This window comes from Strongylocentrotus purpuratus, unplaced genomic scaffold (genome assembly GCF_000002235.5).
Source record: "Strongylocentrotus purpuratus isolate Spur 01 unplaced genomic scaffold, Spur_5.0 spur5_scaffold_4, whole genome shotgun sequence".
Lineage (NCBI taxonomy): Eukaryota > Metazoa > Echinodermata > Echinoidea > Camarodonta > Strongylocentrotidae > Strongylocentrotus > Strongylocentrotus purpuratus.
Window position 1 is genome coordinate 12420857 of NW_022145610.1, and position 15617 is coordinate 12436473.

General features: G+C 39.0%; 2 protein-coding genes across 2 annotated transcripts in view; both read left to right on the plus strand.

The window, feature by feature from the left end:
- The first annotated feature begins 2039 nt into the window (after nt 1-2039).
- On the plus strand, nt 2040-7292 carry LOC586453. Its single transcript, XM_795299.5, has 3 exons — nt 2040-2286; nt 4198-4376; nt 5913-7292. The coding sequence occupies exons 1-3, from the start codon at nt 2179-2181 to the stop codon at nt 5995-5997; spliced, it is 372 nt and encodes a 123-aa protein (XP_800392.1). The 5' UTR covers nt 2040-2178; the 3' UTR covers nt 5998-7292.
- Nucleotides 7293-9172: 1880 nt separating this feature from the next.
- Nucleotides 9173-15617, plus strand: part of LOC100888092 (CDK5 regulatory subunit-associated protein 2-like) — a 51636-nt gene continuing 45191 nt past the window's right edge. Inside the window, exon 1 of the mRNA XM_030998038.1 lies at nt 9173-9304. Coding sequence (XP_030853898.1) covers nt 9252-9304 — 53 coding nt within the window. The 5' untranslated portion in view covers nt 9173-9251. The remainder of the gene's footprint in view (nt 9305-15617) is intronic.

A 15617-nucleotide genomic window follows, 5' to 3' on the forward strand; every position in this document is an offset into this window, starting at 1 on the left:
TCATGAGACGTAAAAGCTTCCGCGATTCGCGCGGGAGGGGTAGGGGAAAACTGAATTCAAACGGGGAATAAAGGTCGATAACGGTACAACGAATCGTCTTCTTTCTCTAATGATATAATGTAACGTAAAAGCTTCCACGCTTCGCGAGGGAGGGGGAAGGAGAAAACTGAATTCAGACGGGGATTAAGAGTCTAGAACAGTACAAAGAATCGTCTTCTCTCCCTCATGATTTAAAGAAACGTAAAAGCCTCCGCGCTTCGCGCAGGAGGGGGAGGCGGGGGGAACTGAAATCAGACGAGGATTAATTTCGAGAACGGTACAAGGAATCGTCTTGTTTCTCTAATAATTAAATGAAACGTCAAAGCTTCCGCGTTTCACGCGGAGGGGGGGGGGGGGGGGTAGGGGACTAAATTGAGACAAGGATTAAGAGTCGAGAACGGTACAACGAATCGTCTTCTTTCCCTAACGATTTATTGAAACGTAATTGAAATTCAGACAAGGATGAAGCTTCCGCGCTTCGCGCAGGAGGGGGGGGGGGGAACTGAAATCAGATGAGGATTAATTTGGAGAACGGTACAACGAATCGTATTGTTTCTCTTATAATTAAATGAAATGTCAAAGCTTCCGCGCTTTGCGCGGAGGGGGCTGGGGAACCGAATTCAGACGAGGATTGAGAGTCGAGAACGGTACAGCGAATCGTCTTCTTTCTTAAATAAATTAATGAAAATGTCAAAGCTTCCGCGCTTCGCGCAGGAGGGGAACTAAATTGAGACAATGATTAAGAGTCGAGAACGGTGCAACGAATCGTCTTCTTTTCCTAATGATTTAATGAGACGTAAAAGCTTCCGCGCTTCGCGCGGGAGGGGTAGGGGAAAACTGAATTCAGACGGGGATTAAGATTTGAGAACGGTACAACGAACCGTCTTCTTTTCCTAATGATTTAATGAAACGTAAAAGCTTTCGCGCTTTGCGCGGGAGGGGGGGGGGGTGGAACTGAATTCAGACGGGGATTAAGAGTCGAGAACGGTACAACGAATCGTCTTGTTTCTCTAATAATTAAGTGAACTATCAAAGCTTCCGCGCTTCGCGCGGGAGAGGGGGGGGGGGGGGGACTGAATTCAGACGAGGATTGAGAGTCGATAAAGGTAGGCTACAACGAATCGCCTTCTTTCCCTAATGATTTAATGGAAGGTAAAAGCTTCAAAAGGGAAAAGGACAGTTAATAGAAAGAAACGGTGCTCGTGTCAAAGTAAAAAGGGCAATTACCAGAGGTGAAAATGGCACTTCTTGCACCTGAAAAGATACACTCTACAGATAGGCACTTATGAGAATGGAAATGGGGAATCTGTTGAATGGAAAGGACACCTATCATATTTTAATAGGGGCATTTATCAGATGTGAAAAGGGGCATTTTGAAAGGGGGGGGGGTCATTTGAAAAGGAAAGGGGGGCACTTATCCGAAGGTAATATGGTACTTATTAGAAAGGAAAAGGGGCACTGGAGTCAATATAAAAAAAGGGAAAAATGTCAGCTAGAGGTGAAAAGGGGAATTTATAGTACCTGAAAAGAGGTACTCATTGGAGATGAAAAAAGAGGAAAAGGAAAATTATTAGAAAAGAAAAGGGGTAGGCCTACTTGTCCTATGTAAAAAGTGCCCCCCCCCCCCCCCCCCCCCCCCCCCCCCCCCCCCCCCCCCCCCCCCCCCCCCCCCCCACCGGGAGTGCCGCTTCTGGCATCAAGGGCAAAGTTGAGAAAACCCAGAAAATCATGTCATTTTAGCAACATGTGTAAATCACTGGTATAAAATTTCGAAATAAACACGTTTGAATTTTATTAGGGGGTCAAATTGTGGTTACCATGTTTGGCAAGAGGTTCTTTTTGTAAACCGGGAGATTCTACACACATCGAAGCGGGAGGAAGGGCGTGGTCAGACTCCCGTCCAAATGCGGGAGTTTTGACAAAGGACCAAGACACCAAAGCACTTGCTGAACTCCTGATTACAAATCCCTGATTGTTATGTTAATTATGCTGTCGGCCTTTGTATACTGTACATCATGCATGACTGACGGTACTTGAAAAAGTGAGCGTGGCACTTTTTCGATGCCATTTGTTTTGTACGATTCCCCTTGGCTTCATTATCTCATCTTCAGATTTAGCAACATTTTACAGTGAGTAATCATGCCAACAGTACGAGCTTTCACAAATGTTTCAAAGTCAGCTTTACCGAAGGATTTTATGGTAAACTTCATCGATGCGCTTGGGAAGAGCTTGAACCGGGAATCAAAGGTGAGTGCTGTCGAGTCTGCCCAGGCCAGGCTACCCGGGATCGTGGGCGTCAGAGCAGCTTGCCGCTGTTGATCTCCTACTTCCAGCGGGCGGGGAAGAAAAGGAGGAGGAGAAGAAGATAGACGAGGGCGAGGAGATCAGTGAAGGAATTGTTTATGTTACACGATATGATATGTTTCCTAAATAGACAGTATTATGGTTTCAACATTAAAAGTAGCCTTTATGAGTGTCAATTGACTCAGTGCATGCTATGAATTAAGTTCCAACTATATTCAGAATTATAGATCTAATCAGGATAATCCCGTTTATATCTGGTAATAAATTTTACTTAAAACTTAAAAGTATTTAAAGACATACTTAGACATCCGATTAGATAATTTTCCTTCATTTACCGGAGTGTTGGCTCAGTCTGTAGAGCATCCGTCTCACAACCGGGAGGTCGTGGGTTCGAACCCCAGCCGCGTCATACCAAAAGATGTTAAAAGATGGGAGTTGTTGCTAACTTGTTTGGCGTTCAACAATAAGGGATAGAGCAACGTTGATCTGGCGCTGCTCAGTGGCTGCCGGGCTCACGATCAATTGGGCAAAAAGAATTTCTGTTTCGGTTTAATAAAATGTGGAGTGGAGGGTGGACTATTAGGCTATTATTATTATTATTATTTACAAGAGACCTCCCTCTTCTGAGATAACCGCCCACCCCCCACCCCCCACCCCCCACCCCGCTTTATCATATGCTTAAAAAAGGAAGTCCACCCTGAAATTATGTTGGTTTTCAATTGAAGCAGAAAAATTGAAAATATGAAAGTTTAATTTTAGAGTTGCCAATTAATTTGTGAAACACAAATTGGAAAAAACTGTTGCGTATCTTGCGAGCTCCTCTCCATTTTGTTCTTTACAGAACACTATACACTGTATGTTTCATATGTCATACAGGGGTTATATAAAAACATTTGCAATACAATAATTATATTTAGGGTAAATGTATGATTAAACAATTTCTGAAGGGAAAATATAAATCTTTTTAGTTGAGGGCAAATGGGAGGAGACCTCGCAAGATACGTCACAGAGTTGCAGAGCTACCAAGCGTCACGCATTAGGCGTGACATCACGCATTTGGAGGGTCAGGAAATGCTCTCATGCACGGCGCGCGCGCTAGATTTAGAAAAAAGGCTACTATACCTTATACGTGTGTTATACCCTCGCACGCTCGCTCGTGTGCCGAAAAATTAAAATGTCACGCATTGCCGATCTTTGAACTTGGCGTCTCTGGAGTTGCCGGTTAGTGTTTGAACGCACATACTGTACATGGACAATTGTTTAAGGGGTCATCCCCCGACCTTGGAAATGTTCTTCTCCAACTCTTGTTCATAGGCGTAGAAGGGGGGACATGATCGATGTGTATAAGTATGTGAATGGCTTGTACACTGTGAAAGAGATTCCCTTCAAGATGAGTACAGAAGATAGAACTCAAGGTCACTCCAGAAAAACTTGAAAAGAAATATTCAAGGCTTGATATAAGAAAATATTTTTTTAGCAATAGAGTGGTGGAACTGTGGAATGGTCTCCCAGAAAACGTTGTGGCAGCTGGGTCGGTAAACTCATTTAAGAATAGACTTGATAGTCACTGGTCAAAGAATGTAAGCCTTTTGTATGAGCCGGTCTAGGTGTTGTCTATTGTCTCATGTTAATTACACTGTACACAACCTCTAGCTCCCTCCACAAATAACAGTAATCATGGAAGAATCCTGGATCGATGAACAGGCTTAGACCTACAACATCGTGTATTAAAGTAAAGTAAAGTAAAGTAAAGAGATGCACTTTGGCTTCGAGGGCCTTCCATATGCTTCTTGGCTGTGACGTTTAAATTTCCATTTAACTTATGTCTCTTTCTTATCTTTAAACTCAATATAGAACGTCACATTGCACTTTCTGTGCGACCAGATGTTATGTCGAGGCCCTAACGATGACCCGATGTGCTATGTCGAGATCTTCAACACTTGCGGGCATGGTGAATCTGAGGAAATACGTCAGAAGGTGATAGGTATCAGCGACTTCCTCAAGACTGCCCTCAAGATCACAGATGGCGAGGCGTAAGTCCGAAATAGGGATGAAGTTCTGGGGGGTGTTTCACAAAGATCCTCTAAGTTGGACTTAAAAATCATGGAGGGCCATCTGTAGCCTTAAAAAAGAATATAATCAAATAAAAAATTCAAGTATTTTAGACTTTTCATAAATTCCACATCAAGAACAATGAAATCTCCTCGATAATAAAAATTATGAATGATTTGAATCAACATTTTATGCCTTTAAAATAACTTTTACAAAATATTTTCAAAGATGCAAATGGCTTTCCATAATTGTTAAGTCCAACTTAGAGATAAATTCAACTTTGTGAAACATCCCCCTGAAGCTTATATCTCCATTTGCTATACGATGTCAAGATGTGAATATGTTAAGATGTGAAGATCATTGTATAGTGGTTTATTCACTTAAAGATGAAGTTGAGTTCTGGTCATGCGATTGCATTGTGAAAGAAACGGTGTGGAACCGACCAGAAAAGGTTGATCATCTAGCATATAAGCATGTGTGTATTGCAAGGTTCTGGAATCATCAAAATGATAAGAAATGTGGCGAAGTCTTGGTAAAGTTACAAACACTTGCACAGAAAGATGTATATGGGACTACACGAACACGTGGCGTAAAAAGCCGGCCCCCCGATTTTTACGATGTTACATGCATATTTAGAATATGAAGGCATTTGAAGAGCCATGCTTTTCAGGGAACATGTCTTATCTGATGTTCTTCCACACTTGCATAATAAGAATGAGTAATGCTCACAAATTATTTTTCACCTCTTCCCAGAACTCAACCTTCTCTTTAACTATCAATCAAAGGGTTGAGAGTTTGAATCCTACGCAACCCAGCACTAAAGTCCTTTGGAAAGGCAATGAGCCAAATTTGCCACTCTCCACTCGGGTGAAGATGAGTACTTAGAAATAATAGCAATGCTCTTTTCTCCTTCTTCTCATCTTCACTTTCTTGCTGCTGCTGCTTCTCCTTCCCCTTTTCCTTCGTTCTCCTCTCACTTTCCTCTGACGTACAGTAGCATACCTAAGCATACAGTACATGTTATTATGTGTATATGTTTCAATAAACTTTTGGGAGGCACTTAATTTCCTAAAAGTTTAAACCCAAAGTTTTCCTTTTTAAGAAGGTACATGTGTACATATTCTATACATGCATACTATCCAATGGGCCATGTTTGTAATGTAATCAAATTTAATGCACAATCCTTTGTTAACTGCCTAGTTACAAATTATTTTGTTTACCTGTTATGAATAATTGTATGTTAATAATCAGAATGCGAATTACATACATTCTGTGTTGTAAGTCAGGATAAGCCATAATGTTTGTCCTACCTAGCAACAATCAATATATGCAATTCGCAATCTGACTATTGAAATATAATTATTTGTAACAGGTGAATGAAATAACAAAGATTCATGCATTATATTTGATTACATTACAAAAACAGTCTATTCTTTGCTATCAGAATTTCCTGTCAACCATTATAATCATTAAATGCAGTGTTTTAAATTATTATAATTTTTTGCTTTCCTTTTCAGGGTTCGGATTCTATTTCACGTCATCCCACCTCATCATGTTGGCATCGGGACGGGAAAGATCTTAACTGACTTCATGACAAAGTGATTTCACTATCGTCTCATGTGCTGCTCAAGTTCGACACGAGGAGAAGGACTTCGCAGTTGAAAGAAGGAAATTCTAGTGCCAAAAGTGATTAAAGCTTGTTCAGATATGATGCGGCAAAACTGCTGTGTTTTATTAATTAATTTTGTTATGACGTATAAAGTCTAATGCCCTTCCTATTGCTGTATCTTGTAAACACAGAGCTGAGAATACGCGCAGGTAATTCATGTTTGCGTGGAAAATCCGTGGAGGCTTTTCTTGCGGCAGTTTACGGAGTCGTATGTGAACAAGACTTAATTTTTATGCATCCTTTATTATCTCATGCACTTTCGGTCTCCTCCTTCAGCAGTGTCACACGTCTTCTTTCTCGTGAATCCTCACTTCCAACTCGCGGATCTTCGGTCTAGCGGTGTCCTATCACATGAATCCAAGCTTCTGTCTCATGGATCTCTGGTCTCACTCCTTTTTCTCAAGAATCTTCCCCTCTGTATCGCAGACCTCTTGGTAGAGCTTGTGTACTTGTCTGATTTCGCAGATCCTTGATCAACCACGATGGTGGACCAAGGATCATGTCAGAAAGGGGGAGGGGCGAATTGTGAAACCCCCTAATTACCTTTACCCACCCTGCAGGTCCTGCAATGTTCATTTTGATGACAACTCAAGTTTCTTTCTTATGTCGGCTGATCGTGACTACACGATTTGAGATGGATAATGTATAAAAATTAATCAATAAATTTGACCAAACATAGTTACCATATAGTGTGCTGTCCTTCACCTTGCATTTAGAAGTTGCATTTTAAGTACCGGTATATATAATTTTGTCTGCTTGTGTGGATTAAAATTGGCTCACTTGCTTCATAATTCTCGAATTCTTTTTAAGATTTTGTTTAGTGTGAAATAAACTCTTTGCCACCTAAATTTAGGCAATTTTGTTAATCATGTCTTTAAAGGTAATAATTCATGTCCCATAATTCAATCAAATGTGTGAAAGTAAAATATTTCCCTTTTTTTTCTTTTATTAGAGAATGGATAATTTAAATAATGTACAACCTGTACTTAGTTTTTTATACTTTCACTGGAGACAGACTTTTACATAAGCCCAGGCCCTCCTATCTAGTCTCCATTCTCCAAAGTCTTTCATTAATGTACATGGTTAAATGTGTTCCCCTTGTTTTTCATGTCTACTCCACTTGTGCTATTCTCATGTTATATATCGATACATATTATAACTTTTATACGTACTTTATTTTCATTTGTATATTTGTTATGAAAGAAATAAATAAAGTGAACTTGAACTTAATTTTTTTTAACACTTTTCGTGTGGCGAAATTATACAGTGCCTCTCTTAAATGGCGCATCAAAGGCAGTGACTGTGTGTCTCTGACATAGTCCTACTTCTGAGAATGACGCCTCGTAAATCGAAACTAGGGTATGATGGAAAGGGGGACTGGGTGAGACATATAGAAAGAAAGAACTACATATAACTATATAATGAAGAAGAAGAGTTGATCAAGAGGAAGAGCAAGCCGAAAACAAGAGAGGAAGAGAAAGAGGAGAGGGAGGGGAGTCGGGTATTTTAAGAAAGAAAGTGGAAGAGAGGATTGGGATTTAAAAAGAAAGTAGCACAGTGAGAGAGAGAGAGAGAGAAACTCAAAGTTTTTTCTCTGGTTTCATGTTCGATTGTATATTTCAAGTTGATATGTAGTGATAAGCTGACTCCTAAGATAATCGAGGGAAAATCCACCCTGATATTAAAGTTGTTATAATTGAAGCAGAGAAATGAGAGAAAAATGCCAGTGAAAGTTTGAGCAAAATCTGATTAAAAATAAGGAAAAACAAAGAAAATAAACAAAGAGTTTAAAGGGATAGTTGAGTTCTGTTTTCAGACCGCAAATGCCTTCAAAGTGCATGGTTATTGCTTTTATTCTTATTATATCTATGACATTTCTAGTGCCCTTCGGTTAGAACCTAAAATTGCTATGAAGGTAATTTTAGACCCCAAAATGTGTGAAATTTAGCCAATACGATCATTCCACTTCAGCTCCTGGACTTTCAAAAAAATATGGTGACCGTTAATTAATTATTTAATTAAAAATAACAATACATAGGCCGGCTGGTTGTGTGTAATAATTATAACCAACAAAATACGAACAAAAAAGCCAATCACGGCATTGGCTAAAAAAAAACACGTAAAAGGCGCTATTTCGTTTTTTTTATTTTTTCAACAGCTTTTTCAACTTATCTAATATTTATGATGGTACACAAGTAATAGAAATCGTTATATTTCAGCTGTCTCTGAACCAATTTTGATCAAACAAAGATGATTTTGTCATTTAAATATTATTTTCTTTCAAATTTGACACTCAGTTTTTCATTACCTCTTAAATGAGCGCCCTCCGCTCTGCAACAGAATTCAACTATCCATTTAAGACAGTGACTCAAGAAAAGAATAAACAGGGAGAATATCGGCTGCTACTGGATGACAGAGAGTCAGGAAGAGATAAAGAAAGAAAGAGATATATATTGTGTGTTTGGGGGTGGGAATTAGGTGGCGAAAATAGGAACGAAAGAGGTAGGTGAGCTAGATGCGGAGAGCAACCCACTTGAAAATGTTGCATGTATGAGAAAAATTAAAATACACGATAATTTTCTTGTATTTAATGTTAAACAAAAAAGACACATAGCACTATGAAAATCCTTCTTATTTCCACTCCAAATAATGGATAAATAAGATTTCTTCTGTCCTCTGAAAAAGAAGTACATCGGAATCAGACCCCTTAATAATGCAGGAGGGGATCCAGAATTCCGCGCCGGAGTAGAAAAAAAAAAGAAGGAAAAAAATTATAGATAAATTATATGAAAAAACGGGGAGGTGAAGAAAGAAAGAAAGAAAAGAAGAAATAATTGCATAGAGAATTTACAAATTTATGAAGGAACGATTAAAAAGTGACCACTCCCCCACCCCCACCCCCCTCTTCCCGCGAATCTACTTTCTATTTTCAAAACAAACCGACCGTGCGAACTCACGTTCCAGACAAAATATGACCCCAGCTGAAAGTTCAGCTATTTTTTTCGCTGAACCCCATACTCCTTCTCGATCGTGCGCTGTTCACCTTCGGAATCGGAATCATTGAAAATTCCGTACACTTGAATCACGGCGGTAATGGTTACCGATCTAAACTAAACGACGAGATGGGTAGAAAAACGGACTTAAATTCATAGATTCTAAGTTAATTTGGCAAATATAATCGAGCATCATGGATTCCCTGGCAGAAGATGACCCAACGCTGCCAGTTAATTTTGGTGAAAGGTAAGTGCGAATTCCACAATTATATTTTATAAAACACTGACAATAAAAACGGTTTGCTTTTGTGGTGTGGCATGCATTGCCATTGCCATTGGCATTGCAGCCTGACGCTGCTTGAGAGGTCCGCCGCGCCGCGCTGCCTGGCCGAGCTGAGCCTGAGATGCGGCGCAGCTCAGGCTCGGTTCAGCAGCATTCGTCATGCTCGTAGTTGATTAATAGATTTGGTTTAGTTTCCGTAGGTTTAAATCCCAGATGACCTGCAAGTTAACTTAAGAACATGAAGAACCCAAGTTGTAACTGTTAAGGCAGTGTCAGTGTGACAGTATGAGTGTGTGAGATAACTTGTCCTGTTTACTTTAGGCCTATATGATCTATCTGAAGTTGTTTAGACTAGCTTTGGCTTTGCAAAAATAATCAATCAGCAAGACGAGAAGCAACAAACAACACAACTTCATAATCATAAGTCCAATTTCTTCCCTGTGCATGTGTGTTACTGATTGCGTTGTGTGCGTGTAGTGAATATATGGGTGTCAAGACTCAAAACTTTGCACATAGACTACAAGTAAAAACTAAAATAACAAAAGTAAAGACGTGAGGAGTTTGTAATTCATTCTGGGAGTGGGAGGGGTAAATAAATGAACGCTTGTTCAGATACCCTACTAAAACATACCCAAAATGAAGTAAATATTCATTAAATGTCCAAATAAAGATCATGAGCTAAAAGTTGTTATGTTTATTACCTGTTTCGTGTCAATTTTCTAGTTTTGGGGGAGTATTTTTCAAGTAAAAGTAGGGTGTCTGATCGCGCACCCAATGTTGTGTGCTAAAATTCTTCCCATAGAGATTGCACGCATCCCTATGCAGTCTACGTGCACTGCGTGACCATGCAAAAATTCAAACCTTTATCTGTTGTGAATTGTGATCCTGAAGGTGATACCCAATGAATGAGGTGTCATATGAAAACGCAAGTGAATTCCAATATTTCCAAAGGGGGGTTGTTTCAAAATTCTAAAAATATCTTGGTCAAAACAGCAATTTAAATATTGTATCCTGGCTAACTTTGAGGTTTGCCACTTTTGAGATATGACGCCCCGATCGATAAGTAATATCAGTCTTAAGGAACAATTCTATGTGCTTATATTTTCGCTAGCCCCCAGGGATCACAACTGATAACAGTTTAAAAATACCCTTCCCGCTATTTGGTGGATCAGCTAATTAGGGGGCGTGCGCTCCGCTCAGTCCAAACTAGTGCTGTAAGTCAGACGCTATGTTCGTGTTCGGTTCGGTTCGGCAGAGTTCGACAATTTTTCACCCGAACTTGGTTCGGTTCGGGGTTCGGTAATATAATAGCAAGCAGCATTCACTATGAACATGACAGACAATGAAAGCGGACAAAATATACAGTTCCTCAGGTAGACAAAGGAACATCCCTTCACTGCTATTATGTAAAAATGTGTAGAACAGGTGAATATGCATGTGACACCTGTTCTACACATTTTTACATAATAGCAGTGAAGGGATGTCCCTTTGTCTACCTGAGGAACTGTATATTTTGTCCGCTTTCATTGTCTGTCATGTTCATAGTGATTATAGCCGATTATAGCCATAGCCAAATTGAAAATTGAAAAATTGTTCAGACACCCTAGTAAAAGAAAAGTAACAAAAGTAAAGACGTGAGGAGTTTCATCTACATCATTCTGGGAGTGGGAGGGGTAATCATGGCGCTTGTTCAGATACCCTACTAAAATATACCCAAAATGAAGAAAATATTCATTAAATGTCCAAATAAAGATCATGAGTTAAAAGTCATTATGTTTATTACCTGTTTCGTGTCAATTTTCTAGTTTTTGGGGAGTATTTTTCGGAAAAACATTGATATTAGTATACACTTTTTCACAGGTTTCATGGCAAACCCTTGAACAATGCAATTTACAATTCCCCTGATAGTGGGTTGCGGGCGCGCGCCCGCCCGCAATTAACCCACCATCGGTATGCACTTGTAAGTTGTAATGTACAGCGGTTTCCACGCCGGAGTTATGGGTCAAATTTTGGATCTAGGCTTCTGAACATGCGCCAATAAGTGGTCAGTCCACCATACACGTAGTGAGGTTTTTCAGCTGGTCCCCATGACGCATAGCGAAATCATTTTGAAATGCACAGATACAGATAACAATATGGACTCACATGATTCCCGTAAGAAGTTAAAACAATTCTTTAAAAAAAAAAGAGTCCTAATTAAAGTTGTATTTGTCCTTTTTAAATGCAGAAGAACCCTCCCAGAAACTGGTATAAAATTATCAGTAAAGTTTTTCATTATCAATATACCTACAGAAGTTAGGGGTAATCCTGTTGAAATTTTGTTTGTTGCGTCCAGTAATACATGTTCCTATGGTTCCAACCTTACTGCAGTACTAGTAGTACTAGTAGATCAAATACTATATCAAGTAAAGAAGGGGGTTTGGCCACATATTAGCCAAACCCAATTTTTACTTTAGGACTCTTAAAAATTATTATTTTCAGTTCTTATAAAAAAATCATGGAAGCATGTTTTAGTACTGTTAACAGAAAATCCAACCCTTCTAATAAGTTCATTTGGCATTTTGGTCTGTGGATTGAAACTTACAGAAGAAATTGTAGTAACAAATAGCTCTCCTGCTGTCGTATACAAAAATGTCACTAATTTTCGATTTTCTCCCAACTGCTTTTACCCTTCGAGCGGTCGGGCACTACTCAAAATATATGATGGAGAGTACAATTTTACAGGGCCTTTGAAATATAAAGTCCTTTCTGAGTCATACATATTGAAGGAAAAAAAAGAAGCCTTTCTGTGTGTTGGAACAAATCAAAGAGTTGTCCAGCACTAAATCATACTCATAGTGACATTACCGATTTAGCCGCTTTAGCAGATATGAAATAAACTTTTTTTTAAAATTTATTGTCAGAAATTTCATTCAAACTTTCACAAGTCTGCTTCTCTGATTTTTCTGCATTATTTTAAAGTTGTGTACTATAATGTTGGATTTCCCTTTCGTACATGTACAAATGTAGGTGGCAGTCTTCAGAAAAGCAGCAGTGGTTTTGGCCACATGTTCATGTACTGTACTTAATCAAGGGATAGTTGGCATTCATTTTTCATATGCACTGATTAAAATGGAAGTAGCTTGAGCCCCGGTGGGGTCACTCCCCTGCAAAGAGTGACACGTATGACCGTTACCACCAATGCATATAACCCCCTTTTGCGGTCAATTTCAAGGACATTTTGTGAAATTTAATCCCCTTTTTTACGTCAAAACAAGGACAAAATCCTACTTTGGAATACCCCTATTTATAAGATTGTAAGGACACTTTCGCAAATTTACCCCTATTTTACCATATTTAAAGGACAAGACTCGGCTCCGAGAATTTTTCTTCCCGGTTTTCTCTTTTCCCTTCCCGGTTTTCTCTTTTCCCTTTTCCTGACCCCTATTTATCAATTTCGGGGACACCTGTGCACCCCTATTTTCTTTATTTCGAGGAATATTTTGTCCGCGGACATTGCTTGAAATTGACCCCTTTTTCCGTGATTTTGGTAACGGTCATGCGGTCCGGAAGTCACATTGAGTGACCCCACCGGGGCTTGAGCTCACTTCACATGCTACATGTATGCAGCCGAAATAAGAATTCAGAAACTGATATTACAATACATGCACAAAGCTATCATGTGTGTCTCACACTCTGATGTGCGATTAAACATTTTTAAAGCTCGATCTCAAACAGAAAATGTCTTTAAAAACATTTCAATGTTTTGAATCATGTTGCCTTTAATAAAAATGGATATGCTTAAAGGCCTATCTGCACTAGTTTAGCCAGGAGGGATTAGACCTTTCTGCTTGGCTACTGACAAGTAGTTATCTCATCAAATCAGCTTTTAATTAACATTAGAAAAAAGGGACCATTAGGGATTGCTATACTGTATACTGTAGAGGGCGCAAGTACATGTACATGTAGCTACAAGTAGTGCAGTCCCGCTTTAAGATGTGCACATTTCCAAATTGTAAAAGCAGAACCGCCAATTACACATGACACATTCTTTTCATTTTTGTTATTTTTTTGCTGAAGGACACATTATGGAGGGGAAAAAAAAGATGTTTTTCTGTGATCTGCTTTGAAATGTACAGGTCTGCTGTTGAAAATCAGTCTGTCATTTGTAAAGAAAGACTAAAGAGCAAAGAGAGCATACAAAGTTTCATTTTTGGAGAGTTTTTAACATGTAGGTCTGTGTGTGTCTTCTTTGACAAAATTCTGAAATTAGTTTTGATAATTGAGAAATTTGTTTTATTCTCTAACTTCAATGTAAGTTGGATGAGTCACGTGACTTTCGATATATACATGTATGTGTGGGAGGATGACACTTTTCATTGGTCTAATGTCCAGTAGAATACAATGGCTAAGAATAACTTCAAGCTGCTACACGTGGAACTTGTGCATCCATGCCTAACAACATTCTCCAAGATGAAGCTGTAATACATGTTTACATTTCAAATGCATCTTGTAAATGGCGATGTGTGCCAACAGCGTAGAGATTTTCTAATTTTTCATTGATAGTGTCAAGGATGGAGACAAAATAAACTTCATTTTACCATCATATTTGTTTCTTTAGTGAACCTCACCAGTTTCTTGATCGGATAAAAAGCAAGAAGTATTCAACGATGATATTTTGATTTCTAAGCTGCATGTACTTTGGAAAGATCTTTAGAAGAGCTGCGGACTTGGTTTGTTTGGAATGTCTGCTTTCAAAATTATACAGTGCTATTGATGTTTGATAGTTAATATGCACTGTATATATAACACCTGCAATGATGGAGCAACAACGTAAAGACAAAACATACGGCTATTTTATGTCTCCTAAAAGTCACAGAGTAACAAGGCCAGAACATGGGTAAGTAATAGTAGTAAGTAATCAACATATTTTTTGTTGGTCGATGAAATGTGGCATCGGTATTGGCAGATACATGTATGTATTGTACATGTTGATGTACATGTACATGTAGGTATGCCTTCTGTGTGTACATTTGCATATATACATGTACTGTGTACATGCACATTTATTGATTTCAGTGGTATAGTGTCCTCGAAAGAGAAGGTCGAGTCTGGGTGAAAAAATGAGAAATAATTAATTTGCTTTCTTTTAATATATATATATATAACGTTGAGTTGTAATGAAATTTCCCCTCAAAATGGACAGCTCATAAAATGCTCTCATATTCATAATATACCAACAATCTAAGAAATACACAATGTTCATGTACATGTAGCTGAAAGTTTGGACCAAACATTTGCGTGTGGTCCCATATACCCATTTTTAGTGTGCAGTGCATGTGATCTTCCGCAGGATGGAATACATTTCTTGTAATTTTGTATCATTTCAAAACTGCACATTACATCACTGTTTGTACGTTATACATGTACATGTAAATCAAGTTAATCAACCTTTTCCAAATGCTTCAGAGTCGGACGTTTTTTTTTTACTCACTTTGTTATCGCATTACCAGTATTCAACTTAATTTATTTATTCATTCAAGTCTTCTTTAAACAGGGTACTGGTAGCCCTTTCAATAACAAATATTGCTCATCAAAGGGGCCCTGCCTGTACAAGTAAAAAGACATAAAACATTAAACATTATATAAACCATAAAACAATAAAAATATAAAAATGAAAAAGGAATAATAATTATACACGGTTAAGGTTGATAAAAAGCAGAAATAAAGCATTACATAAAATGGCATTAAAATTTGATACAACAGAATGGATACAAATTGCTCTATAATCTGTCAGTCTTAATGTTCTACTTTCGTTAGAAACGCAACACTGCCACCAACTGTCAATTACACAGAGCTCTGGCAAAGTCAGAGAGAGAGAGAGAGAGAGAGAGTCAGCAGAGAGGCAGCGTAACCAAAATGAGCCTCTTCCTGTCAACAGGAAAGAGCCGACATTGGCCCAAAGTTCCCAGCCCCAGTCCTACGTGTACCCTCTCATGTAATTATCACCCAAATCCAGTGGCAGACGGAGGGGAACATGTTCCCCTGTAGCTTCCCAGGCCAGGGCTGTGCCTAGGCCGCTGTACATAGCGTTGTCTCTGGGTGAATCAACTCAATCGCTTCCTGTTGGGAATTTGAGAGAGTGAGCGTTCATTTCCTGGACTCTTAAAGCCAGCGAATCCACACGAACGCATTGTGCGTGTTAGACTGTTAGTACCGTAGTACAGATCTTTAGGATGTTGTGATGGTACTTACACTACTACTTCAGTGTGTCAGTGTACTCGCGTAGTGGATCAGT